Raw genomic sequence first — 27,693 nt, 5'->3', positions numbered from 1 at the left:
TTGAAATCGGGCCAGAGATTTCCCCTTCCCTGAACAATGAGCCGTGACCCCCCGCCCGCCCGGTGCGGTGGAGAACAGGCACTCCCTCGGCACGCAGAGGGGAGCAACAGCCCTTTCTTTCTCTTTTCTGCTTTTCTCTCCCACCGTCTTTCTGACTCGAGGGTTTCTCTCATGGCAGCAGACTGAGACGCTTTCCCAGCGCTCTGCTTTTAGTAGTATTTCCTTTTCACACTTACCTAATGATTATTGAAATTTCTTCACAGACCAGATTGATTTAAACCTCCGAGGACTGTGTCCCACATTCCTCCCTAGAGGATAATGGGGGTCCTTGTCCTCAGAGTTGGGGCTCAGGGAGACCAGGACTTTGGGGAGGGGCGGACCTGTCCTGAGGTGCTCCTCCGTGCGGGAAGTGGGCCCGGAGCAGAGTCGTGTTAGTGGCTCACTCAGGACAGTGTTTGAATCGTGACTGAGAACTTCACGGGATGCTCATTTTGCCAGCAGCTGGGCGAAAGTGACTTGTTTGGGGCTGAATTGATTGCATTGGAGTTGAACCCCTTGGTGCCGCTCCGACCCCACCACGTGCAGCAGACGGGGAGCATCTATTCTGTTCTCTCTGCCTAAGGAGAAGAGCGGCTACCGTGGAGCCCGCCTGAAGTTACTTTCCGCCAGAGACTTCCTTTGAGAGCGACTGGGGGCGGGGGGGTGCGGAGGGGGTCGTCCGTGTGGCCTCCGACCTGGCAGCTTGCTTGCGGGAGGAAGCCCGGCCTTGTGTGGCGGGAGGGGCCGCCGATTCCATTTTCGGAGGCCAGCGGCCCGCTTCCTGCCAGCCTTCTTCCCCCTCCGAGGTCCGCGCGGCCGGCCGGATCTGGCCGGCGGATCTGGCGTCTGACAATGGGAGACTTTCTCATGCCTGTCCCGGCCCCTTCTGCCCTTCCGCAGGGACTCGGCCATCTCCAGCAACAAGACCCCCCACAACAGCTCCATCAGCCACATCGAGACGGTGCTGCAGCAGCTGGACGAGGCCCAGGCGCAGATGGAGGAGCTCTTCCAGGAGCGCAAGATCAAGCTGGAGCTCTTCCTGCAGCTGCGCATCTTCGAGAGGGACGCCATCGACGTGAGTGTGCGCTGCTCTGCGGCACGGCTGCCGCACCTGCTCCTCTCCTTCCTCCTGCAATGGGGAGGATGGACGGACGGACGGACCGACGGACGGACGGGGGCGGGGGGAGGGGGGAGCGCACCTGGCCCTGGGAACTATCGGCCCCTGCTGGAGGCCTCACTGCAGGGCAGGGGAGGGAAGAGCAGAGCCCGTGGGGAGGGAAGCCCAGCTGCCTCCAAGTCGCTTGTGTAAGCCGCTCGGGGTCCCACGCCGCCCTCCCGGTCTGTGCAGCTCCGGCTCCCACCTGCGCTCCGGGCCCTCACTTCTCCTTTCTGCTGTCCCGGCCCGGCCTCCTCCCAGACAGTAAGAACAGGCCTCGCCTGTGCCGATGGCAGTTTTGGCAGTCTGGAGGCCAGTTTCTTCACAGAAGTGTGTTCACATGATATTTCATTCTTATTATCTAAGTATTACACCTTATACGTGAGGTTTCTTTTCTTTTTCTTCGACAAAAGGGCGGTTCTTAATTCTGTGTCAGAGAAGGTCTTATTTTTGAACTTGATGAAGTACAAGCAGAGGTAAGTATAATTGGATGGCGCCACATCTGTCTGTGGGACGTGATGAACCAAAACTCACTCCAGCCTCGGGGAGGCCTCTTTCCTTGTGCCCGTCAGCTCGGAGAGCAAGTCCCTGTCCAGGTACCTGCAGCCTGCCCACTGGTCCTGTGACTGCCCGGCAGAGCCTGTCAGGCCTGCCTGCCCCATGCTAGTGCCTCGAGGGTGTGCAGACCCAGACCCTCAGTGCCGCTGAAGGCAGAGGGGTGATGGCTGGGCCGTGTGCAGACCGCTTCACTTCTCTCCGCTCAGGGGAGGACCCTTTGCCAGGAGTGGGCCTCGCCTGCTTCTCTCAGGCCTGTCTGTAGGCCCAGTTCTGAGTGGGGGTCTTGATGTGCTCTACAGGGACTGGGCCAGGTCTGGTGCAGGGCCTCTTGGGAGTCTGGTCAACCATCTGTCTAAACTTCATCAGTGTTTTCATTAAAGAAAAGCCTTCTTGGCTATTTTCATTGTCATCATTGGTTCATGACAAGAAAAGAGTTAAATCCCAGGCACGTTGTCTGGTAAAATCTGTTCTCAGTGTCATGGCCTTTGCAGCCACATGAAGCCGTGTAGAGAAACGGACCCCTGTGCGGAGCTCATGAAGGGCCTGCCCGTGGCTGGTGCCATGTGCCAGTTCTAGGTTGCAGACCGTATGAACAGAGGACCCAGCTTGCCTCTTTTCCTCTGTGGCCTCTACTCACATGAATTGCTTTGATAAACTTAGCTGCTCTTGAGTAGCTTCAGTGAGGAAACATAGAGCAATCAGGCATGATTTGAAGTTTTTCTTCAAGACCTTGTGATAGTTAAAGAAAATCTCTTGCCTTCATTTGCATTGCTGCAACTTTAAAGGAAAAGAAAGATACTAATTGTCTTTCCATTTTCAACAAAGCAGAATTTTAAAATGTAGCTCAGGAACCAGAAACACAGTTCTCCCCACCCCAAAGCCACAAAATTCCAAGGGGCCGTAAGAAAGCCAGTGTGTCAGGCCAGGGGCTAGTGCTTCCTTGAGGTGAGGACATTAAACCTGCAGTTCAGTCACAGGCCAGCTAAAATGTACTTTAAAAGCTTTTAGAATGTTTTAGCCCAAGAACCTCTTTTCTCTGGAATAATCCTGAAACAGGAAAACCCGAACAATTGAGGCTTCGCCTGGGATTTTGTCCCTTATCTGGGAAAATGCTCCATCCTACTGCCCATAGGAGGCATGGAGTTATCTTTGTGGAAGAAACTTACTGTTCCTTGGCCAATTTTTAAAAATCCCTGATATCTCTTGTATCTCATAGTCTTGCCATCTCTCAAAAGTGGATTTAGGTTTTCCATGGCTTAGAAATACTGTAGTCTCAGCCTGCTGATGTTCCAGATAAAGTCTGCTCTGTTGGTCTGAGAACAACAAAATCTGACTGTAGCATTCTGTGACAGTCACTATGGAGCACAGTTATATGTACATTGACGAAGAGGAACTTGTAGAATTCATAAACATTCGGGATCCAATTAAAAACAAAGTTACTTCTCCAAAGAATTTGTGTTCAAAAATGACTTCCACTTTCTTGAGCTTTGTTTTTGCCACCGATTTCCTGTCTTCTCTTGTATGGTTAACAAGCTATAATGATAAACTTTGGGTGGGATTTTTGCCTGATGATCCTTTGATCACGGCCATTGCCAGGGTTTCTTTAAGCTCAGTGAGTAGTTTTGAATCCTGCTGGTTCTAGAACATTCATCCTTGTTTGTTATCTGCTCTTGAGTGTTGTCTGAGCCTGATGCTTTCTCCATGAGACATTATTGCTGAGTCTGTCTCAGCCACACCTAACCCTCTCCTACCTCAGTGTCAGAAAAGGGACCTTAAGAAAGAAAATTCCCCTTAGGGTAGAGATGAAGATTAAAGGTATGGTAAACTCTTTCCGTTTTTTTTAATTTTTAATTTTTTATTTTTTATTTTTAAAGATTTTATTTATTTATTTGACAGAGAGAGATGGCAGGTAGGCAGAGAGAGAGGAGGAAGCAGGCTCCCTGCGGAGCAGAGAGCCAGATGCGGGGCTCGATCCCAGGACCCTGGGATCATGACCTGAGCCGAAGGCAGAGGCTTTAACCCACTGAGCCACCCAGGTGCCCTGACTCTTTCCTTTTAAAAAATATTTTCCCTCAGTGACTTTGGCTTATGCATAATTTAATAGTTTTTAAATTTATTAATCTTATAAATTAGCCCAATTTAATAAATTAATGTGAATACACATACTATATGCAGACCCTACTAATGACTGAATAAAGCTTGCAGTTTTTATTACTTCCCATCTCCTAGCTAGGTTCAATGTGACCTCTCTCACGTTGTCAGATTTTTACACTCAGGTAGTCACTGCTCATCTGGATAAGGAAATCAGGACTCATGGGAAAGTTTATTCCACTGAGGTAGAGGTAATATGGTGTTCTTTCACAAGAGATTTTTTCCTTCTTTCTGGGTTTCATAATTTTTAGCCTTAATTTTAAAAAGTAGATTACGAAAGTTTTCAAACCGGCTCCCAAGTAGCAAGGGTGATGCAGCGAACGTCCACATGCCTGTCTCCCAGATGGGGCAGGATTGTGTCTTCTTGCTGCAAACATCCCCACTCTTGTTACTGTTGTGCGGGAGCGTCCTAGAGCAAAGGTTTGCCAGCTTCAGCGTCCCTCCTGAAGACTTTCGTAAATATCTCTACAAAGTAAGGCCTTTTCCCACATAACCACAGTCTACCACCCCTCACCAATCGGAGTCCTTGATCGCTAACTAACACCCAGCCCCTGCTCAGACCTCCGCAGCTGCCTGGGGGCGGGGAGGTGTGGGCGCCGCTTGTGTGACTGATAGTCTTTCCATCCAGAATCATCTCTCCATCCACCCTTCTTTTAATTCCTGCTGTGACTTGTTGGAATGACTGCGTTAGCGGAAGAAATTAGGTCCCACGTTCTACGTTCACTTAGTGATTTTCTTCTGTTTTTTCTTTTCCTGGTATTTCCTATAAACTTGAAAGTTCAGCGTAAAGACCTGGTTAAGATTCGCGTTCCGTTTCTGTGCCAGATGCTCCCAGGGGCCACGGCTTCACCTGTTAGGTGGTTGGTCCTATCTGGTCCCACTTCTTTAGGGAGCTAATGTTGGTCTGTGGGGTTAAGGGCTGGCGGCCTGACCCTCCCATGAAGTCCCTCCATCCCTTCCGTTGTAGTTGACTGCACATTGATGGTCCTGGCCCGAAGCGTTACTTCACTAGGATTTCAATACAGGATTAGAAAAAAACTTTATAATTTTATTGTTTCTACATTTAATAACTAGATCTATCTATAAAGGGAAACCTTCCTTCATTGTTATCAAAGGTTTAAATAATTATCTCTTTTACCAGGTTCCAGATAAAGGTTGGTTTGCAGACAACTTCTAATCAGAGGAGTTTTTCATTTAATTTTAAGCTTTTTACCTCTTCTTCTTTAAAAAAAAAAAAATCATTAGGAATTAATGTGTTTTTATAGATTTTTTAAATTTTATTCACTCATGATAGTTTTTTTTTTTAATCTAACTGCCCCATCTGTGGCTTGTGGGAGCCCCTATAGCTGGCTTCCATGTCCTTTGGACATGGTCACATTAGTCCCTTCCTTCCTTGCTTGGCACAGTGAGATCCTGCAGCAAATACTTATTTTCTAAGTCTTGGTCCTAAGAAGGTACTCTCCTCTGTCAGATCATCTCAGACCTTGAGTCTTGGAACGATGAGCTTTCTCAGCAAATGAACGACTTTGACACGGAAGATCTCACGATAGCAGAACAGCGCCTCCAGCACCATGCAGACAAAGCTCTGACCATGAACAACTTGACCTTCGATGTCATCCACCAAGGGCAGGACCTTCTGCAGTATGTCAATGAAGTTCAGGCCTCCGGTAAGGAGTGCATGTCATGCTGTCAGTTGCGGTGTTATCATGTCATACAGGAACTCAACCTGTTAGTGTGCCGGCCGCAAAGTTTAGTGAGCCACCGTGATGTAGATATTCTGAGTACCAGCTCTTCAGAAGGAACAGTTTGCCGTTTTATTTCCACGTCCTGTGATCACGTGTAACATTACGATTAGTGTCCTTACCCTTGTTACTCTTGCCTGTCATCTCAGGGAGCGTGAACTCCGGTTGTACATCCATAAGTGAAATGGGAATCTCAAGATGGTCACATCCTTCCTTTCCTGTCTTAGCTGATGTGTTACCAGCAGATGTCACTCTAGGCTCAGAAATGTAGAGAGATGTCCCTAGTGCTTGAAACTTAGCAGCAACCTGCTGCTCCGTTACTCATTTTACACAAATCAGATTAAATGCTTCCTGAAGAGTAAGCTGGGTGCCAGTGGAGGTGCAGCAAAAACAAGTCCAAATTCGCTCACTGGTCAAGCCAAGGGGCTCGAGTGCCCAGTTCCCACTGCAGAAACAGATTGATGGGAAATGGGTTTGGTTTGATTAGCTCTACATTATGTTTTGCTTTGGAACACATCAGATACATTCTTACAGACCCCCTCGCATGCACATGTAAACACTCCTCTGCCCACTCTGCCTTCCTTGCTCTTGGCATTCTAGGTAACAGGCCTGTTCCGGGTGGGGCAGATCATCTTCACAAAAGTGCAGTGTGTGTTGTGCGGCTGAAGAGCGGCAGATGTGCCCATCAACCTCTGGGTTCTCCCTTCATTGTCCGCAGGCGTGGAGCTGCTTTGCGATAGAGACGTGGACATGGCAACTCGGGTTCAGGACCTGCTGGAGTTCCTCCACGAGAAGCAGCAGGAGCTGGACGTGGCGGCGGAACAGCATCGGAAGCACCTGGAGCAGTGCGTGCAGCTTCGCCATCTGCAGGCCGAAGTGAAGCAGGTAAGCCAGCTGCTGGCCTCGAGGGACCCCGCGCCACTAGCCCTCCGGGGAGGGACCTCCTGGCCACCTGGGACACAGAGCACAGCTGTTGGAAGTATGGTGTGAATCTCCGTACGGCCACAGCTCGGAGGCGAGGACGGAGCCAGTGCCTGGACCGCCATGTGCTTCCTCTGCAGTGGGAGACCTTCCCCGCCCAGCAGGTGGATCACCGGAAGGGAACGTCTGCTTAGTTTGTTTTGTCCTTGGTGGTCTCTTGTTGAAACTGAGCACGTTGCTTCTCAGGCTAAATAACTGTAGGATTGTTCTGCCAGATCGGCTGTTTTCAGTCTGCATGGGGTCACAGGCCAAAGAGGCTGGGGTTGTCTCCTGTGGCCAGCGTGCTCCACTGTCCTATCTCAGAGAGCATGGCCAGATGAAAATGGAATGTCGGCAAGGGGCTGCTCCTGGCTCCTGGCCGATGGGATTCCTGTGCACACTCCTCGTGTATGTGACATTTTATCTCATGATCAGAGAAACCACTCCTACCGCCGTGATACAGGGAAAGTAGGGCTTTCTGGGATTCCGGTGGAGACACAGAAAAGCGTGTGTTAGGTTGAGCAGGGGGATGAGGGGCCTCTGGAGTGTGAGCTGGTGTGGGCCCTAAGTGGGCGGCACCCACACTCCGGCAGATACACTGTCACACTGGAGAGCTTTAAGGAGCACCTGCTCGTCTCCCATGTGGTGAGATGAGGTATCGTGATCTGCCTCTTAAAGACCAGTTAATAAAACGTTCCTTCTTGCTAAAAACAAAACAGTGTGTCTGAGAAACAAAGGCATAAACTATTCACAAGGAATTGCATTCGCCTATAACAGTCTAAAAGTGGTGCTCAGAAATTACTGACTGGCGTCTGCGTGGCACAGGACGGGTCAGGTAGATACATGGGCGACAAGCTGTCAGGCGGCTGCTGTAGCCCCGGCTCCCCGGCACTTTCCAGGCAGCAGGAGGGGAAAGACATAATGGGGAGGAAGCAGCACTTGCCTCAGAGAAGAAGGGTGTTCACACGGTGCTGGTCTCAGTAGCTGGAGAGAGTTTCCTGACTATAACGGAGCAATGGTGGCGGGGCAGTGAAGTGGCTTTATTTTAACCTCCGCTCCCCAGCCCCAGAGTCAGGGCTTTCTGAGACAGGAGATGAGGAGAAGTAGGTATTGGGTAGGTAAGCAGCGGTCTGTGCCACAAATAACTACCCGCGGTGACCTTCCACAGTCCTGTGGCTGCCACAGTTGGGATGCTCTTGTTGGTGTGTGATGCTGAGAATCCCGGGGGGCGACCCTGAGCCTCGGAGCTCCAGGGAATCCGTTCTTCGGTTAGCGGGCCGTTTAGCACTGGCACTAAATTGGAAAATATGTTGGTGAAATAAAACAGTTCCCTTATTAAGCAGTTTGCTAATTTTGCATATTTATTTAAAAAGGAATGAAAAATATTTTTCTTGGTTATCAGGGAATTATTTCGTGTTTTTTCTAAAGATTTTATTTACTTGAGAGAGAGCGAGTGTGCAGGTGCACGCATGAGCAGGAGTGGAGGGGCAGAGGGAGAGGGAGGAGCAGACTCCCCACTGAGCAGGGAGCCCAGGACCCTGGGATCATGCCTGGGAAGGCAGAGGCTAAACCGACTGAGCCACCTAGGCACCCCATTTTCAGGGAACTGTGGTAGTAGATATTCTAATAGGTCATTCATAATCTGTTTTGACCTGTGGACTAATAATCATAATCCTCCGGACTCCCCACCTCTTCGGCACCCATTTGAAGCTGTAAGAGAACTGATTTAATTTTAAAATGCAGCACTCAGGATCGGATACTGTGGAAAGACGTCAGGCTGTCGGCAGAGGGATTATAAGGAAACCCGTGCTTCACAGCTGACATGAGCAGCTTGAGCACCTTGTCCGCGTGGCTCATGTCCCTGCTGGCCCACAGGGGGATCTCCTGCGGGGGGTTGATGCTTGGAGGTCCCCGTGTCGTGTTTCAGGTGCTGGGCTGGATCCGCAATGGAGAGTCGATGCTGAACGCTGGACTCATCACAGCCAGCTCGTTGCAAGAGGCAGAGCAGCTGCAGAGGGAGCACGAGCAGTTCCAGCACGCCATCGAGGTAGGGATGCCGGCCCGCCTCCCGCCTCCCTCCTGGTCTGCTGAGCCCCCGCTGCCAGGAGCACCTGCACCTGAGAACCCTAGCTGGAGTCTGGGCTGAGGGGCTTTAGGTTTTGCGGGTCTTGTCCACATGCTCCTGGACAGAGCAGAGCTGTGCACATCACCAGTAAACAGCACCGTCCATGGAACTCCTCGACCCTGGTTCCAAACAGCAGTCCTCACCTTCGTGGGTCAGTGCCAGGCCAGGTCCAGGCCCGCTCAGATTCACTGTCATGGCACATGAATTAATTATTTGTTGTGTTTTTGGGGAGGGGGGAGTTAATTATGGTAGGTAGTCTCAAGGTAATGGGAAAAAGAGCATTTGATTACAGATTACTTGTTACATACATAGAGAAAAAAGCCACAGAAAATACCATTAATTTATTTTCAAGACGGACGTATTTTCAACTACTCAGCTCCAACAGACACATATTAACACTTCTTCCTGAAGCCCAGACTCTAGGCATCTTCTGAAAACTATACACTATTTGCTAATACGTGTCAGTGTGTCTGGGTGAAGGACAGCGTTGGTCATATTGCATATAATCTTTTGTGGGGTCATTTAGTACCTTTCTAGTAAAATGCAAAATTTTGCTGTGGCAAAAAAAAAAAAAAAAAGTAGAAAAAGAAAATTACTCTGTGTCCACAGAGACCCATGTACTCCCCCTAACTGCTCTTCTGTCTGGTGCTGTGATTCTTCTTTGGGAGAATCTGACCTGTCAGCCCCTCACGGAATCTTCTAGTGAACATCCACAAGCAGGAATTCCTACTGGGTTTCTGATGTTATTTTGATATTTTAATATGGCATGAGCCTCCAGAGTATATACCCTTACTTAGCTCCTTCCTGGCTTTGAATTATGTTTCTCTCTCTCTCTTTTTAAAGGTCTATAGTTCTTGAAAACTTTTTACTCAAGTCTAAAGTTTAAGGTAAAAATGAAAAAGGCATTCAGGGTGGCCACCTTTTTCTCCATGTGTCTGTGTGCCTCCAGCTGCTGTTATAAGGAAGCTCAATAGGAAGAATAAACTTGGAACATTTCAGCAGCTTTTTCAGAGTATTGGCTCTTAAGGTTTTTCTCTGCTATTTCTCAAGCTGAGAACCCCACAATGGGGACCCATTCTGGAATGTCATAATGAATTTCATCTTCATTAGGTAATTTAAATATAAATGCAATTGTTGTTAGGCATGAAAACTATGAAAACAACTTCTTCTTCTTCTTCTTTTTTTGACCGAGCAGTCTGCTGTGTTTGTGGAAGTGTCCTAATGAGTATTAAGTGAAGTTGTTTCTATAAAAACAGGAGGAGCGGTACCACAGCAGCCTTCCGTGTTCCTTTCCAGTAAACGCATGGCAACCCTGTTAAGTAAGCATCCCTTCTCCTTTCTATTTCCTTAGAAAACACACCAGAGCGCCCTGCAGGTGCAGCAGAAGGCAGAAGCCATGCTGCAGGCCAATCACTACGACATGGACATGATTCGGGACTGCGCTGAGAAGGTGGCCTCCCACTGGCAGCAGCTCATGCTCAAGATGGAAGACCGCCTCAAGCTCGTGAACGCGTCTGTCGCCTTCTACAAAACCTCAGAGCAGGTGAGGAGGCAGGTCCTGTGCCCTGGGCTCCTGACCAGCCTTTTATGTCGAGCTGCGTTTTATCGGACAGCTCTGTCATTAACCCCGCAGTCATTACTAAGCCCGTCAGTTCAACTGCAGGCAGGGAAGAGCATTCTAGAAGTAGAAGAATTACTGCTTATCTCAGGAATCAAAGAGTAATAGGTTGGAAAGGAGCTGAGAAGGCCTTCGTTTTCCTCTCATTTAAATACATAGGCTGAAACACACCAGAGAGAGACCAGGAACTCTGCTTTTATTTGGTTTTTGTTCTGAAAGGCCTGTCTACTGCCTGCTTTGTCCCCTGCATTTGTCCTCGCTTAAGACGGAGCCCATGGTTCCTTCCGATGGTCTTGGTCCCCAGGCCAGCACCTTTGTCCCCAGCACATGACCTGCCACACTTGCCAGAGATGCTGACCTGTGCCTGACCGGCCTGCTCTGAGCCTGCGACTTCTCTGCTCACAGGTCTGCAGTGTCCTCGAGAGCCTGGAGCAGGAGTACAAGAGAGAAGAGGACTGGTGTGGAGGAGCCGACAAGCTGGGCCCCAACTCGGAGACGGACCATGTCACCCCAATGATCAGCAAGCATCTGGAGCAAAAAGAAGCATTCCTGAAGGTATGGAGGCGGCCCTTTGGGGTGCTGGTGCCTCTCTGAACAAGGGACACAGACATGAGAGGGTTTGCCTGAAGGTGGCAGGGTCTGGACTGTCCCGTCAGAGAACCACAGATGTCCCCACGTGCCAGGCGTGTGGCCGCCTCCACGTCCCGGGGGGCTCCCCCCACCTGCAGCTTTCCCCTGTGTGACGTTGCATCAGCCCCGGGCCAGCTGGTCAGAGAAAGTCTTAAAATCTTCCATTTGTGATTTGCACTCTGGTTTTCCCAGAGAGCTGGAAACCCCTGTGAATAGGGCCTGGGTGGACATCAGAACACCAGATGATTCTGAACAGAGACTGACTGATTCGGTGAGACAGAAATGCCTATAGCTTAAAGAATCTTCCTTTGGAAATTCAGCCTTTTTAGAAATAAAGCCTGAACCCAGTGCAGAGTAGACCCAAAGCAGGAACAGCTCTTGTGATATGCAGGATTGGTTACTTCGTTCAGGAAGCATTTCCTGCAAAAGAAACTTAATCCCATTCAAGCCTGGCTGGAAGTCTGGACTCTGAGAAGCTTTAAATGAGGAGGTTCTCTAGTTGCCTTTGTCGTGTGTGTACCTAAATCACCCAGATGTTCTAAAAAGTGCTTACACTTGATCTTAGCCAAAAGTGCTTAAAACATTGGGCAACATTTCCATGTTTCTGTGATGCGTTCTTTCACTCTTGACAATCTTCTGAGGCTCTACCTGTCGTCATTCAGACCTTCAAGAATAGGTGCAGTGTGTGCTTTTCATTGTCACTTTATTGAGTTTTGCTTTGGCATTCTGACCTCCCGACCCCATTTCCTGTTACATTTCATAGTTTCTGTTTCCATCCCGAAGGTGATGTCTGTCCTGACAGAGTTACTGTTTAGTCTGGGAGAACAGATTGTAACTCTTAGAAAATTCTATCTGGTCATTTGTTTTGAGTTTCCATCACATGACTTTCTTTTTAGCCGATCAGGGTGGGAAAGCGGCTGGTGACTCCCTCAGGCTCCAGCTGAACCATTTCAAAAGGGACTTGAAAGCTCCGGCCTTATGTGTCCTTGCTCGTTACGTTTATGAAATGCCCGCCACCGTGAGGACATTTCGGTTGGAACCCTCATAATTTGCCTCTCTTTCTCTGCAGTCCATTCAGAATAAAGCGGAATTAAATACTCCGTAGTCTAAGTAAGACAGATACTTAAATAAAATTATAAAACAAAATACTCAATGATCTGTTCACATTCCTTCACTCAGCTAGGTTCACTAGTGTCTGCGTATTGGATATCTTTAAACTTTTCACTATGAAAGTTTAAAGATACATACAAAAATAGAACAGGTAACAAACTCCTGGGTCCTTATCCAGTGTCCATAAACATTGGCACCTGGGCATAATGCCCACCTTCCCTGGGCTGCTTTAAATTCTAGATGTTACATCATTTTATTTGTAAATACTTCCATATGTATCTAAACAGTAAATTCTGCCTTTCCGAAACAACCGCAATATCATTATTAGATCCTGGAAATTAACAGTATCTCTTATACAAAATCCAACAGTGTTCAAATTTCCCATTTCAATTGTCCAATTGAATTCAATTGGTTCAAATTGACCAATATTGTCTTTTATATGTGGTTTTTAATCAGGATTCAAACACGGTCCGCCTGTTGACTGTATTGACATATTTCTGAAACCTCTTTTAATCTAAATACCAGCCCCTCTTTTATTACTATCTATTAGCTGAAAGAAGTAAGTCACTCAGGCTGTAGCATTTCTCTCCCTCTAGATTTCTGTAATTGCATCCTGGGGAGTCATTTTGCGCCATCCTGGATTCTCTAAGTGTGTTCTGTTGAGAGCCTCATTTCGATTCAGGTTGGAGTGTGAGTGTGTGTGCGCGTGTGCTCCGCGTACCTGGTGTTCTGTTAGGAGGCACACGAGTTCCGCTTCTCTTTGTGTCTGTGTGCTTCAGACGTGCGGAGTCCGTTCATCCATCATGTGCTTCTCTGTCTGCATTTACCTGATGGGCCTAGTACCCTGGGGTGAGAATGCCATGTTAGGAGTTGCAGAATGGTGAGATTCTGTCTTCTTCTGCCTTGATGAGCTAGAATTATTCCCTCCTTAGCTATTTGGTTACTCTCAAACAGAGTGTGTCCAGAAAAGGCAGGCTAAGTGCTTGAATCTTTCCATTTGCTTATCATTTTCAGAATAATGGGTTGTTTGCCCTGGCAACCTCTACATAGGATTAGTTTTTGTTCTGTCTTCCTGGATTTTAAGATATTTGGTATATTTTGATCAATTGCAGTCATTTATCCTTTTATATTCAACTCGTCCCATTCATGGAAGCTCCTTCCAGTCAGGTTGGCTCTGATGTCCTCCTCGCATAACCATGGTCGTCCGCTGCCGCTTCCTCGCTGTTTGGAACGCAGCCGATTTCAGGCTAATCTGTGGAGACTCAGGATACGTTCTTCTTTTAATTAAAAACTGTCCCAACTCCATCTACTGCAAAGGCCTGGAAACAGTGACCACCCAGAAACAATGAGCTCCCTGTGTCTTGTCCAGATTGTGGCCTAAATACCCTGTATCTGAAGGAGGAGACAGAGCTTCTGGAAGAAAGAGTAACTCCAGAAAGGAGATGGGAAATGGATAAGATATTTCCAACTCAAATATAATTAAGAATATTTTTCCTCTTGTTTTTTAAAAATATATTAATAAAATTAACTTATTTGGTTTATAAATGTGGAATCCACCAGTTATCTATTGCCATAGTAACACCACAAATCAAGGCACCCCCCAAACTGATGGCTCACCCCAGGGGTTGGCATCTCAGCCCCTGAGAGCTGAATCCATCTGCTCTCCCCATCTCCTGCTGCCCCTGGCTGCTTCCCTCCACAGCGGCTGGGTTCAGTACTGGCAACAGGGAGACAGAAAATCTATGACTTGGAAAGCTGAAAATACTGTCTGCCTTTTCTAGAAATCCGGGCACAGCTTAGCTGGGTGCTCTGAGTCAAGGTTTCTCCCAAGGCTGTAGTCAGGGTGTTGCCTGGGAGATGTGGTCAGCTCAAGACCTGGCAGGAGAAGGCCTCCAGCTTCTCCCTCTGACTGCCAGCAGCCACTCTCAGTCCCCTGCCCCGTGCGCCTCTCTGTAGGGTGGCGCTCAACACTGCAGCTGGTTTCATCAGAGCAAGAGCTCCAAGACAGATTTTTTTTTTAAATTGAAAGAGGATATAACCTATGCACTCTCCAAACTGCAAGTTGGTCCGATGAATGTTTTAGGTCAAGACATGCGTTAGAGCTGTATGGTGTTGTCGTTCGTATGTACTCAAAACACGTGTTTGTCTAAGTCATGTTAACAACACGCTGCCCTCCATGTATCTCTTAGGCTTGCACACTCGCTAGAAGGAATGCAGATGTCTTCTTGAAATACCTGCACAGGAACAGTGTCAACATGCCAGGAATGGTGACACATATCAAAGCCCCTGAACAACAAGTAAAAAGTGAGTACCGCTACGAGTCATTCTTCTGGCGAGCAGTACGAGTTGTTTGGCAAGAAGTGTTCGAAGATCCTGACATCCAGGCCTTCATTTTATTTGTTTTTATGTTTTTTTTTTTAATTTTTATATTTTATTTATTTATTTGAGAGAGCACACGTGAGAGAGCACAAGCACAAGCCAGGGAAGCAGCAGAGGGAGAGGGAGACGCAGACCCCCCACTGAGCAGGGAGCCTGATGCGGGGCTTGACCTCCGGACCCTGGAATCATGACCTGGGCCAAAGGCAGCCGCAGCCGCTTAACTGCTTAACGGATTGAGCCACCCACGGCTTCATTTTAAATGTCTGTTTCATATTAACATTCTTGGCAGTTACCTTTGTTTAATAATAAAATATGAAGCAAATGATATAGATTGATACTTTGTTGAATAAAGTTGAAGAGTATAAGCAGGGACAAAATGCAGCATGATATTTATTAGCATGGACTATTTTGTGCAAGCAAGGGAAAATATTATAAATTAGGGGAAAAAGAAAACCAGAATTTATCTATAGTCAAATACTTTTAAAAGTTCAAGTCAGGAAATTGTACACCAGAGTTTTTGCTGGAAGGTATTATTGATTCTATATACTTAAAGCATTAATAAAATCAAATTGCCAAATATCATACCTTTTGGTATCATTTGAGTGTAAAAGTCTATAAAGGTATGTTTTTATGTATGCATATATATAATGTAAGTGCATAGAAACTGATCTGGGAAAATTTGATACTAAACTGTTAATAGGATCAGTATGAATAGAAGCAAGGGGGACCGAGGGTTTTTACTTTAGAATTCTGACTGAGTACTTAACAGTGAAAATACATGAAGGTGTTCTCTAACTTAAAACATAGATTTAATCATAGTTTTTTGTTTGTTTGTTTTGTTTTGTTTTTTACAATTAAGATGACATGGAAATAGATCCTCAGGAAAATGAATAAGAGTTTGAGAGAGTCTTGACAGCAAGGCTCCTGCCGTCCTCACGGAGGGCTTCAGAGGCTGGCAGTAAACAGAGGAGGAACCTGGGCCCACAGCCTGAGCGCTCAGAGTTGGGTTTCATAACCCATTAACAAATGATTCATCTCACTTTTTAAACCCATACAATGGGCAGAAACTTTTGTACCTTATATTCCCTCCTTATTCATCTGGATTCATCTGTCAGAGTTGTCACAGAAAAATGTCACATTGGTAAAGTCCCCAGGCTACACAGAGGAGAGTCATCTTTGGTGGGTTTCTCTCTCGGGGAGATGAGTGACTAACACAGCCACTTCTCAGCAAGTTACTGGCATTGGTGATCAGTTCATTTGGCTCATTTCCTATGACCATCACTGCCTTTCTCTCCTCCATCAGTATTGCCTTTGGTTGTTGGTTGTACTCGGCTTTCTTTGATCGCAGATGTAAGGATCCTTACCACGTTGTACCAGTCCGAGGGGTGTGTGTGCGTGTGAGGAGTGTGTGTCCCACATGCACACTTAATGGGTGGTCACTGTGTTTGCTGCTCTGTGTTATCATTCTGGATGCTCTGAAGAACTAAAACCTAAATGTCCCGTTTCTCTCATTGGGCACTTGGGGACAAGAGATTTACATGTGTAACAGTGCAGTAAATCCACGTAAGGGTGATGGTGCCGGAAGAGACTGTGTCCCAGGACCCCAGACAGTCCTTCAGGGGCATGAGAAAGCCCCAGGGGGTATTCTGTCCTAGTCCCGGTGGGGTGCTCCTTGCTCTGCCTGGCCGCTTACTCTCCCCAAGTCAGTCGGGCCCCAGGCAGGGACTGTAGAAAGAAGAGCCTGGAAATGACCCATTGGCTTATGTTAGTTTTACACGTGGTGTTTTTATTTAAATGGTAGCTTAATTTTTTGACTAGCCTCAAACTTTAAAGTCTTAATTTGTGTCACTACATTAGTTTACTTTTTCAGTAAAGATAGTGGAGCATGACCTCCGAGCTTCCTCGTAAATCCTGCTCACAGGTTCATGTTAAGCATCTAACTCTTGATCTCAGCTCAGGTCTTGATCGCAGGATGGTAAGTGCAAGCCTCAGATTGGGCTCCAACACGGGGTGTTGAGTCTACTTAATAATAATGTATCTTAGTCCCTTTCTATATCAGACTTTAAAGATCTGCTCTATCATATGGACATCTAATGTCCAGTATAATGATTTCATAGTTGACTTAACCTGTCCCCTAGTTGGGCTCAGATGTCACTGCCAGTTTTTCCAAACAGTGCCTTCATGTTCATGCACCCGAGTACATATGGCTTGTGTAAGCGCCGTACATCTGAAGGATAAATTGCTGGTTCAGAGGTGTGCGCGCTTCCGGTGACGCCACCTATTGCCAGAGTGCCCGCTGCAAGAGTGGTGCTGTTACCCCTCAGTAATACGGGGTCACCTGTGCATGTTCCTCTCCCCCCATCCTGCCAGTGCTGGATAGCACCAGTGCTTGCAGGAAAAGCGTGCGGGATGGCCTCTTTGTTTGAGTGAGGTTAAATGTGTTTGTGTGTATTTAGTGGTCATGTTACAAACTTCACGTTTATATGCTTTGCTCGGGGCACCCGGATGGCTTAGTCAGTTAAGCGTCTGCTTTCAGCTCAGGTCATGATCCCAGGGTCCTGGGATCGAGCCCCATGTAGGGCTCCCTGCTCAGAGGAGAGTCTGCTTCTTCCTCTCCCTCTGCCCCTCCACCTGCTTGTGCTCACGCTCTCTTGCACGATCACTCTCTCAAATAAATAAATAAAATCTAAAAATAAAAATAAATCTTTTTACACTTTTCTAATGAACCTTTCATCTTTTTCCTGACTAGCAAGTACATTTGGTCTGTGTCTTATATTTTTCCAATAATTTTAACTTGCTTTTTATTGGTGCTGTACTGTTATGGTGGTTTTTTTTTTTTTTATCTATCGGGGTTTTTTGGCCTTTCTGGCTCCCTGCTTCTCTGCTTCATGTCCTTGCTTCTCCTAATGGTTTATATTTTTGTTTTTGTCTTTATTTTTTAAAAAAAGGAGAAGAAAAAAAAAACTGTTTTCTTCTAGTACTTCACCATTATGACATAGATCCTATATACTAAATAACTTCTACAAGAAGGTTTTAATGTTGTTGAACAAATTACCTACTCCTGAAGTTTTTCCAGCCATTGTCAGATTGCCCTGCAGGGGGTGCACAGCTTATCCCACTCATCCAGATAACGCGAGATATTGGACGTCAGCCTTCAGTTTCCAATGACCTCAATCATAAGATAACCGATTGGGGTAAGAGCAGAAGGAGAGCTCTGGTGGACACACTCACTCACTGAGTTGGGAGAGCAAGCTGTGTGGCCCTTAATCTAATACTCTGTCTTGCACTGACATTTGCATAAAGTCTTTAAATAACATTGGATGGGATTTTGCAAGTGTTTCCTCTGCTTGTAAGTACCAACATACGTCTTTGTTTTTGCTCTCTTAGATATCTTGAATGAACTCTTCCAGCGGGAGAACAGGGTATTGCATTATTGGACCATGAGAAAGAGACGGCTAGACCAGTGCCAGCAGTACGTGGTCTTTGAACGAAGTGCCAAGCAGGTCGGTCATTACACCAGGCTCCCCCGTGCTCTCTGGCCTCCACTGGGTGGCTCTTGACACATCAGCCGTTTCTGAAAACCACTTTCAAATGATCAAAACAGTCATGTCTTTTAAATAAATTTGTCATGAAAAGAAAACCCCTACCCTGTAAAAATGTGATTTGGGCCCTCAGCAAGTGTGTCACACAAGCTGGCCTCTGCTGCCATTAGCTCAGACATAAGACCACCAGGTACAAGCCCTAATGACAATGATTCAAAAATTGTTGCAGAAGCTAGGTTCTGTACTTGTAGAAATACTATAGTGGGTGGGTTTTTTGTTGTTTTTGCTGTAATTATATTTTCAAGATAAAATTTTGTTCTTCAGATAACTTGAGCTAAAATTAGATAAGAAATGTTTCAGAATTTCTAAGAATTCAGTAGAGTTAAAAAATGTTCATGCAGTTAACTAATTCAGAGACTTCAAGAGGGTGCATTTGTGGAGCATGGGGCTTGCTCACTTAGTAGAGCACGGGACTCCTGATCTCAGGGTCATGAGTTCAAGCCGCATGGTGGGTGTAGAGCCTACTTAAAAAATAAGTAAAAAGGTAAGGCTAGAGTTTCCGTCTTCTGAAGTCATTTTGGGATAAGTGCTTCCACCAGTATGGTTAATCGTGGAAGATCATTTTAGGGTAAAGTCTGTCTGACCCTAACATGAACTACGATTCCTGTCACTTCTTGGCATTAACGGTAGCACAGGAATCCGTAAGCTGTTGGTCCAGAATGTGGAGAGTCTGGAGGGCACGGAGGGCAGAAGTCTCGCTTGCAGAACACCTGTGTGAGCCATCTCGTGTTCTGCATGTCGGGGAGCTTAAAGTCACTGGGGCCTCTTCAGTGCTGTGGGTCGTGGTCACTGTATCAGACATGGACAGTCTTCTAATTTCACCGGTGCCTGCCACAGAGTTGGCATTCAGTTAAATCTTTTAGCTCAAGAAAGATTAAATTTTCCTCAGCACAGTTTCCCACTTAGGGAGAATATTTTTGATTTGGTCAGTATTGGTTTCAGGTGGGCAGTGAGGGGCTCAGAGCTGCTTAGTTCCCCGGAGGCTAGTAAGCCAGAGCTCCTGGACTGTAGACCTGGCACCAGCTTCAGCCCTTCCCTTATCTTGGCTGATGTTACCAGAAGTAGTTAGAGTCCCAACAGAAGTGGCAAGCAGCATTTTTCAGTGTTTAAATATATTTTATTTAATGACAGTTCAACCGAATTTCAGACTTACGGGGACTAATTTTGTTTCTAATTAGAGATTGTCTCATAATCTCTTCTCATATGTCTTTCTTTATTTCTCTGCCGAAAGACTAGCAGTCATTTAGCTACAGAGAACACAATTGTAAATAATTATTTTAATAGAGAAAAACAATGGAATGTGTTGTTGCTTTTTCCTGAAGTCAGTTCATTTGCCCAAAATGAAATCTGGAAGTGCAGGCCTTTGCAGGCCTGTTGGGTTCTGTTCTGTACTGTGCTCACAGTCCTGCACTGAAACTGCTTATCTATAACCCCAGTTCTGGAGGCGCCCCCTGATGCACGGCACCCTGAGCTTAACTGGCAGGAATGCAGAGTGCTGATTCAGGCCCCGGCTCTGGGGGCGAGTCCCGGCCCTCGGACTTCCCAGGCTCCTCTGGCCTCCTCTGTGCTCTCCCCAGGCTCCCCGCTGGCATTCTCCTGGGCTGTATGGGGCTGGCTCTTACTTCTGTTTCCTGTGTTCTTACTTCCTCTGCTGGTACCTCCCAGCCCTGACCCCCGCTTCGGGTCTGCAGATTTAGAAATCACAGCTGCCTCCGTGGTATCTACTTTGGCCTCGCTGAGACCAGAACTGGACTCATGAACCCTATCCCCCCTCCTCATCTTCTGTGGGTGTCCCCCAAGCCCCCTCATCTTTTCTTTTTAATTTTTTTTCAGTGTTCCAAGATTCACTGTTTATGCACCACACCCAGTGCTCCATGCAATACGTGCCCTCCGCAATACCCACCACCAGGCTCACCCAGCCCCCCACCCCCTCCCCTCCAAACCCCTCAGTTTGTTTCTCAGAGTCCATAGTCTCATGGTTCATCTCCCTCTCCGATTTCCCCCAACTCACTTCTCCTCTCCCATCTCCCAACGTCCTCCATGTTACTCCTTATGCTCCACAGATAACCGAAACCATATGATAATTGACTTTCTCTGCTTGACTTCTTTCACTGAGCATAATCTCTTCCAGTCCTGTCCCTGTTGATACAAAAGTTGGGTATTCATCTTTTATGATGGAGGCATAATACTCCATAGTATGTATGGACCATATCTTCTTTAGCTATTTGTCTGCTGAAGGGAATCTTGGCTCTTTCCACAGTTTGGTGACTGTGGCCATTGCTGCAATGAACATTGGGGTACAGATGGCCCTTCTTTCCACTATATCTGTATCTTTGGGGTAAATACCCAGTAGTGCAATTGCAGGGTCATAGCATAGCTCTATTTTTAATTTCTTGAGGAATCTCCACACTGTTTTCCAAAGTGGCTGCACCAACTTGCATTCCCACCAACAGTGTAAGAGGTTCCCCTTTCTCCACATCCTCGCCAACACTTGTTTTTTCCTGTCTTGTTGATTTTGCTGGCCCCCTTGTCTTATGGAGTGTGTCCTCCAGGCTCCATCTTCCTATGTGGGTGTCCCCCCTCATCTTATGGGGTGTGTCCCCCAGGCTTCATTGTCCTATGTGGGTATGTCCCCCAGCCCCCATCATCTTATGGAGTGTGTCCCCAGCCTCCATCGTCCTTTGTGGGTGTCCCCCCGGCCTCCTTGTCTTACGGGGTGTGTCCCCCTCCTCATCTTATAAGCTGTGTCCGCCAGGATCCCCTCCTCTTCCGTGGTGTGTCCCGTGCCCTCTCACCTTCCAGGGTGTATAGCACCTGGTTCCTTTCTTGCTCAGTTTCCCACCTTCACTCCTTCGTGAGGCCCACAGGTGCAGACCTCCCACACCTGTCAGATCTGCCCTCCCCCTTACATTCAGAGCCAGCACGCTGTAGGAACCCCAGCCGTGTCCTCCCTGAGTCTTGGAGCCCATTTGCTGACCGGTTACTTCTACTCGCTGTGTACTGCAGTTCCTTTTCCACACGGCAGCCCTGTTAGCTTTCACAGGGAAGTCAAGGCTGTGCTGGTGAGCTCCTGGGCCTTCCTGCCCTCCAGTCTCTCTCCAGCCTCTCCTCTAACCCCCGCAGCAGACCAGCTCAGCAGCCTGTGGCCATGGCGCACCCCGCTCTGCTGCTGAGTTTCTCCCTGTTCTTCCGAACCTGTTGCTTCCCCAGCCAGCCTCTCCTGGCCTAGACATCGCCTCTGCTGATCTCTGTTCTAAGTATGGTGCCCCTGTTCTCATTTGTCTTTGTGTGTCTTTCTTCGTCTCCCACTTCCTGCCCAGTCTGCAGGGGCAGGGCCGAAGCTCCACTCATTCCCCAGTCCCCCAGGTAGCACCTGACTCAACAGTAGGCCCCCGGAGACAGTGTGATTAAGTACGAAAAAACCAGGGACCTTTGGAGGGAATTGACAAGCATCGCTTTCAGCCTCCAGCCGGCAGCAGTGTTAACACTGTCCTGGGTGGGCTGTAGCCTGACCGCCATAATTCCCGTGCAGTCTGCTGCATGGTAAGTCATCTGGCCAGGTCATGGTTTCCTTCTCACTTTGCCTTCTAAAATGCTGTAGGTGCTGTGACGTAGCTAATAGACACGGTGACATTTCTGCTCTAAGACGAGCACAGCACAACAGATGACCCAGAGACTACAAACGGCAAATGTAAAAGCTTCTCCATTTTTATGTTTCTTTCCCACAGTGTTGGGTTTTTAGATGCATATGTTTGAGTAAGTCTGATTTCACTTTAGCTACATGGAAATAGAAGTGATAAAACCACTTTCATCTAAGGGCACGAGATCGCGTATGCACTAGAACTGGGTCTTTGCAGTCTGAGCCTCTCTGGCCCCCTTCTCAGGTGTACTCCCTTCTCTCCTGCCACCACAGGGATTAGGCCCCATCCTCTGCTGGCGTCCCCCAACCCCATGGCATGTTTGGGCATCATGGGATGGGACCCCCAAAAAGCAAGTGTGGTGGATCCCACTGATACTCAGTGAAGGCAGGAAGAGGAAATAAGGCCTAAACATTTAGCAGCGTGAGGCTCTCAGATTGCCCCCCATCCACACCTTCTCAGTATCTTAGAGAAAGGATCTTAGTGTTCGCTGCTTCTGTTGTGATTGTATTTCACAGCTATAAGAACCTCTTGAACTGTTTAATCATTGTGATATAAGTGATGTGCTTCCTAGAATGTCAGGGTTTTTCTTTTACTTTTGGACTTACAATAGTTATTTCAGAAGCTCATCTGTCCTTGAGGCAAGTACTTCTAGGTGTGTGCCAGCCTTGGCTTGTGGCTTCACATCTGCGTGCTCTGCGCACGCAATGGGGCTGCCTTTATCAGGGCTCAGCCTTGAACGTCTCTATTCCTTCCCTCTCTAGGCTTTAGAATGGATCCATGACAACGGGGAGTTCTACCTTTCCACACACACCTCCACGGGCTCAAGCATACAGCACACCCAAGAGCTACTGAAAGAGCACGAGGAGTTTCAGATCACTGCCAAGGTAGGTTCAGGTTGGTAATAAACATCTCTTCAGTCACATAGATGCCCAGCAGGTTTTCCAGAATAACCTAGAACAGGACACTTCATGTACATAAGGTAATTCTCAAATAAAATAAAAAATAAAAAGTTACTTAAACTCCTTACCCAAAATTGGAGAAATAGTGGGACCCCAGTGGCTCATCATACATTAATGTAGGTGACACTTCCTTCTGCCTTTCATGCTTGTCCTCAGCTGTCCCTCCCTTTATGTGGTGTTCCCTTTGGATCCTCTGATTTTGGCAAATACCTTTATCTTTTCTCTTTTGTCGTTTCCATTACTTTTTTTTCCTTTTTATTTTCTTTTTCGAGGTCTTTTCAGAGTACTTGCTATTTTCAGGAAACACTGTGTGGTGTTACTGACTTGGCGTGGGTGTGTTTTGTGGACACTCTTTGGCCTGGTGTCTGGTCAGTGACACTTCCTGCTGCAGCCCTGCTCACACCCCACCTGGTCCGGTCGGGAATCGGTCTGGGGTACGGCTGGCAGAGTTCACCTCCGCGGGCTTGTAGTGCTTGTACATAGGCTTATGCGAGTGGACTCATCTTCACTTTCTTCCTGAAAGGTGGAGTAGCATTAAACACATGGCATATGTCATATACTGAGTAAAGATGAATTTTTAAGCCAATCTGTAAGACTCCACACATTGCCACGAACATTTTCCACGTTAGAGTATATACCCACAGAGGCTGTTTTACCTCAAAACAGTTTTGAGATTTTTAGAGTTCCCTTCTCAACCTGTGCTATTTTTATTTTTGTTTTTCAAAGTTTTTGAATATACATTCTTTGTAATATTTTCAGAAGTGCCTCTGTTTTTGATGATAGATTTGAGGTGGTGTTTTTTTTTTAAACTGGAAATTCAGATTTACTGGTAGAAATAAGTGATTAAGCTGGATAGTCTATTTGGTTAAAAAGAAGTATTCCCACAAAGTTAAAAAAAAATGATTTTCTCGTGTTGCCCTTAAGGTGGCTTTGAAAATCGTCAGTGGGAAATTGTTAAATCCTCTAGAGTGGCAACAGCTACTTTGTATTATGTTTATCTGTACTTTGTTTTCTGTAACCGTTTCTGACCCCTCCTGCTATTCCTCACTGCCCTCTGCCCGCCCACGAGAGATGTGGGCTCTGGGAAGCCCCGGTCTTTGCTCTGGAAGAGCACACAGTCAAGTGCCGCTGTGGACACTATTGACCCCTGCGGGGCTCGGCAAGAGCTGGCACTGGTGGGGGGGGGGGCACCGTGAGCACTGGGGCTCGGGGGCAGGCTCAGGCAATCAGGCAATGACAGCTGCACCCAGAGGGGCCATGAGCACCCAGAGGTCGCCCACCCACTCATCTGAGGAAAGCTGACCTGCCTGCCCCTGCAGGTAAGAGCGTGCCTTTTGCTTCCTAGATACAGCACCCCTTTGGCTGTATAATTTTTGTTTTTCTTAATAGTTGGATAATAAATTATAGTTGTGTGCCTCATATGATCTATCTTTGTTTCTTTGAATAGCCTTTGATTATAGAGGTATTAAGAAAATGCCTAAGATCCCACTCAGAGGGTAGATTTAAGATTGGTTCCTTTTCACGAGCTTACATCTCTGTTAATGCTGCCCTCTGCAGGTCATTATGCACAAACACCCCTGTCGCTGCACAACCCCAGGGGGCGCCAGGCACACAGATGTGATGTGAATGCCCCTGTCTGCAGTGCACTAGCATGGCAGCTGTGTTCCACCAGTGGGCTGTATGCAAAAGGATTTTTTATTTCTGAATTTCCCTTCTCAAATTTGGGGTATGGTTTTTAAAGAATGAGCAGTAGCAGGCATCTTTTCGCCCTTGCATTTTGTAAAAAATAAGCATCTAAAATCACATGTAATATCTGACCTTGCTGTTTCCCAGATATACAGAGCTCTTTCTTTCACTGAATATACGGAATCAGTTTTGGCAAAAGGAACTGGTAGATTTTGAAAAGAATACCTCTTACTCTTTTTCTTAGCCTTTTTATTCTTTTGGTTTCTGGCTGCCTTTGTTTTAATCAGACAGCCCCTGCTCTGGCCCTTGGAGGTGTTGCTCGCCTTCTGTTCCCCTCTTACAGTGTCTTTAAGAAACCATTTTTCTTTTGTTATGTAGAGACTCTTTTTTGCTTTGACTTGACCGTCTTCTAGCTCTGTTGTTACAGTGGCTACTCTTGTAACATATTTAGTGTAATAGAAGTAAAGCCTTTTGGTTACTATCTGACCTATGACTCAGCTGCATTCCTTTGCCACTCTTAATGTAATAATTTCTCAAAGTGCTTTGCAGGCATCACCTGCATCCAGGTCATAAGTTTACTTAAAAGCCAATTTCTGTCCTTATTTGAGACTTAGTGACTTAAACTATTTAGGAGTGAGACCTGAAAATGAGCAAATTTAAGCAAGGCCCCACATGATATCTACATAAGCACACTGGAGTCGGACCACGGCCTCCTCCTTCCTTCACACTTCCGCCACCTATGTCCCCAGCGCCAAATGCCTTAATCTGCCCGAAAGTGACCAAGACCATTGAATGTGCGTCCTTTCTGGATTTCTGCTTACTTAAGAACATGATGAGTAAAGATCCTTTGAGCTGGTAGACTCAGAAATTCAGTTTGCTTTTACTTTTCTACAAGCCCCTGATTGTGCTGACTGATGAGGTCGTTCAAATTACAACATTTGCATTCTTTTACAATAAAAATCTACTTCTGTAACAGTCTCTAGAAATAATGATGAAGACTTGTATAATACTTCATTTTAAAAGAGGTAGAAAGTTTTTTTCATAGTGTTAAGTAGCCTTTTGGAGAAAAACTGAGTTGGATTCATATCCCACCTTGATACCAAGGTAAGTGTCAGAAAAAGGGCTGAAGTAGCAGCAGTGAAAACCTGACCCACTAGAAGAAATAACAGGACACAAAACCCAAGCCCATAAAAGAAAGATAAAAATCACACACACAATAAAATATGAAAATGGCTAACGGGCAGTCCACTGAAACTAAAAGACAAAAAGCAGAGAAGATAAATGCACAGTTCATATCACAAAGGGCTGATTTCTTAGAAGTAAAGAGCTTTTCTAAATCACTGAGACAAAACAGGAAAGTGAACAAAAGATGTTAAAGAGGGCTCGCAGGAAAAGAATTACAAATGGCTTTTAAATATATGAAATTGTCAAATTTATCTAAAATAAAATTACACATCAGAACTGCAGTGTGTTCTGTTTTCACCCAAGAGACTGGCAAAGATCAAGAAGCTTGCAGCTGTTGTCTTTGGAGTGGTGAATGGAGGTGACCTCTGCGGGTGTCACCATATCACCAACCATCGTCACAGACGCACTTTCTGCCCAGCCCCCCAGGCCCACATCTCGAAATGCGGCCTCTGCACGTGCGCAGATGCACATGCTCAGGAGCAACATGAAGGGCCCATCAGTGGAAGCGCATTAGCTCATAGAAACAATATGCCGCTCTCAACATGAAACAAGGGTGTTGCTTGTGTTCTAGTGGCGAAGGATAATTGAGTTGTTAAATAGGAAGTACTTGGTGTAGAGCAGGGCTTATTCTGTGCAAACATTTAGGTACAAAACAAGAGAGAGAGTGAAATATAGGTGTAATCCCTTCTGTACTAAAACGTTTCTGGAATGATAACATAGGCTGTTGATCACTGAGACAGGTCATGGGAAGGCAGGGCAAGAAGACTTTCCACTTTGTATCCTCTTTTACCTTTTGAATTTTGAATTCTATGCATACATTTAAAAACACCACTTAAAAAATATATTTCAAGATATAAAAGGTTCATGAATGAGCAGATTCATCATACTTCACTTTTATCACATTAATTCAGTCATTATTCACAGAGCCCTTGCCACTCACCAGAAACCACTCCTCGTGCTGGCCTCATGGACTGCCGTTTCTAGTTAGAGAAACAGGCAATAACAAGACGAATGGGTAAATATATATTCATGTGCGTGCGAAGTAATGAGAGAAAGCAGACAGCCATCAGGGAGGGAGGGAGGCCATGGTTGAGGGAGTGGCTCGGCCACAGCTATTGGAGAAACTGACTACCGATGGTTAAATAAAGTTGCAAGCTACCAGGCTCTGCCTCTAGGCCACCTTCTGCGGCATCTAGTGTCCTATTCAGTAGTAGCCTGTTGGTGGTGTTACACATTGGCACCTGGTCTGTTTTGTATGATGTGTACTAGGCAAAAACCCCCCTGCCCGTTCTTGGTGTTTTTGTTTTCCCTTTCAGTTGTCTTTTTTATCTTCACTTTGGTGACCTTGGTGCTTAAGACGGGACACAGTTTTCTTGCCTCGTTAACGATACGCATAACTCTGAGTACCGTTCACCGATGGAGCATGGGAAGATAGGTGCTCCCTGGCTGTCACACAGAACCTTCTTTGTGCTTCTCAGCACAGTAGTATCTGGGCACACAGCAGTGTAACCTTATCTAGGCAACGCAGTTTGTTAATAATCCCACCATACTCCTATTAATTGTCTTTCATATTAAAATTTAATAAAATAAAATTTAATAATTTCAAATTAAAATTCATAGTAAATTTAATAATAATAAAATTCATAATAAAATTTAATAAGTTAACTTCCTCTTGGAATGTATGCTTCCAAGTCTGAAACTTTGACTTCTTTATTTGGTTTATATTTAGTCTCGTCTTAACATATCCAGAAAGATGTCGTGTTGGTAAGTGAAGATTTGGTTGAGGGGCGTCTGGGTGGCTCAGTCGGTTGAATGTCCAGCTCTTGATTTTGGCTCAGGTCATGATCTCAGGATCCTGAGATCAAACACTATGTTGGGCTGTGCACTGGGTAAGGAGTCTGTCTAAGATTCTCTCCGTCTTCCTCTGTACCTCCCCTCCACCTTTCCCTCTCTTAAAGAAAAGATCTGATGACAAATCTTTTCCTGTTAGCTCCCTCAACCTGAGTTCATTTCCATACCAGATGAAAGCCCTGTCAACTTCAGGGTAGTTTAAGTTTTGCTGACTTTTTCCAATAAACAGCTTGAATAGAATCTGCAGTAGTTAATTTTTTTTCCACAGAGACATGATTGTATCTGAGTTTTGTTTTCACTT

The 27,693-nt window shown here is 46.4% G+C and overlaps 1 protein-coding gene across 3 annotated transcripts in view; it reads left to right on the top strand.

Moving 5' to 3' along the window:
• Positions 1 to 27,693, top strand: part of TRIO (trio Rho guanine nucleotide exchange factor) — a 224,702-nt gene that overhangs the window by 88,513 nt on the left and 108,496 nt on the right. For all 3 annotated transcript variants that reach the window (XM_032337739.1, XM_032337740.1, XM_032337741.1), the window contains exons 12-20: positions 940 to 1,114; positions 5,376 to 5,571; positions 6,365 to 6,531; positions 8,534 to 8,653; positions 10,083 to 10,274; positions 10,755 to 10,904; positions 14,279 to 14,393; positions 17,856 to 17,971; positions 22,473 to 22,595. In XM_032337739.1, the coding sequence (XP_032193630.1) occupies positions 940 to 1,114; positions 5,376 to 5,571; positions 6,365 to 6,531; positions 8,534 to 8,653; positions 10,083 to 10,274; positions 10,755 to 10,904; positions 14,279 to 14,393; positions 17,856 to 17,971; positions 22,473 to 22,595 (1,354 nt within the window). The remainder of the gene's footprint in view (positions 1 to 939; positions 1,115 to 5,375; positions 5,572 to 6,364; positions 6,532 to 8,533; positions 8,654 to 10,082; positions 10,275 to 10,754; positions 10,905 to 14,278; positions 14,394 to 17,855; positions 17,972 to 22,472; positions 22,596 to 27,693) is intronic.

Source organism: Mustela erminea, chromosome 3, assembly GCF_009829155.1.
Source record: "Mustela erminea isolate mMusErm1 chromosome 3, mMusErm1.Pri, whole genome shotgun sequence".
Lineage (NCBI taxonomy): Eukaryota > Metazoa > Chordata > Mammalia > Carnivora > Mustelidae > Mustela > Mustela erminea.
This window is presented reverse-complemented; position numbering and strand designations above follow the sequence as displayed.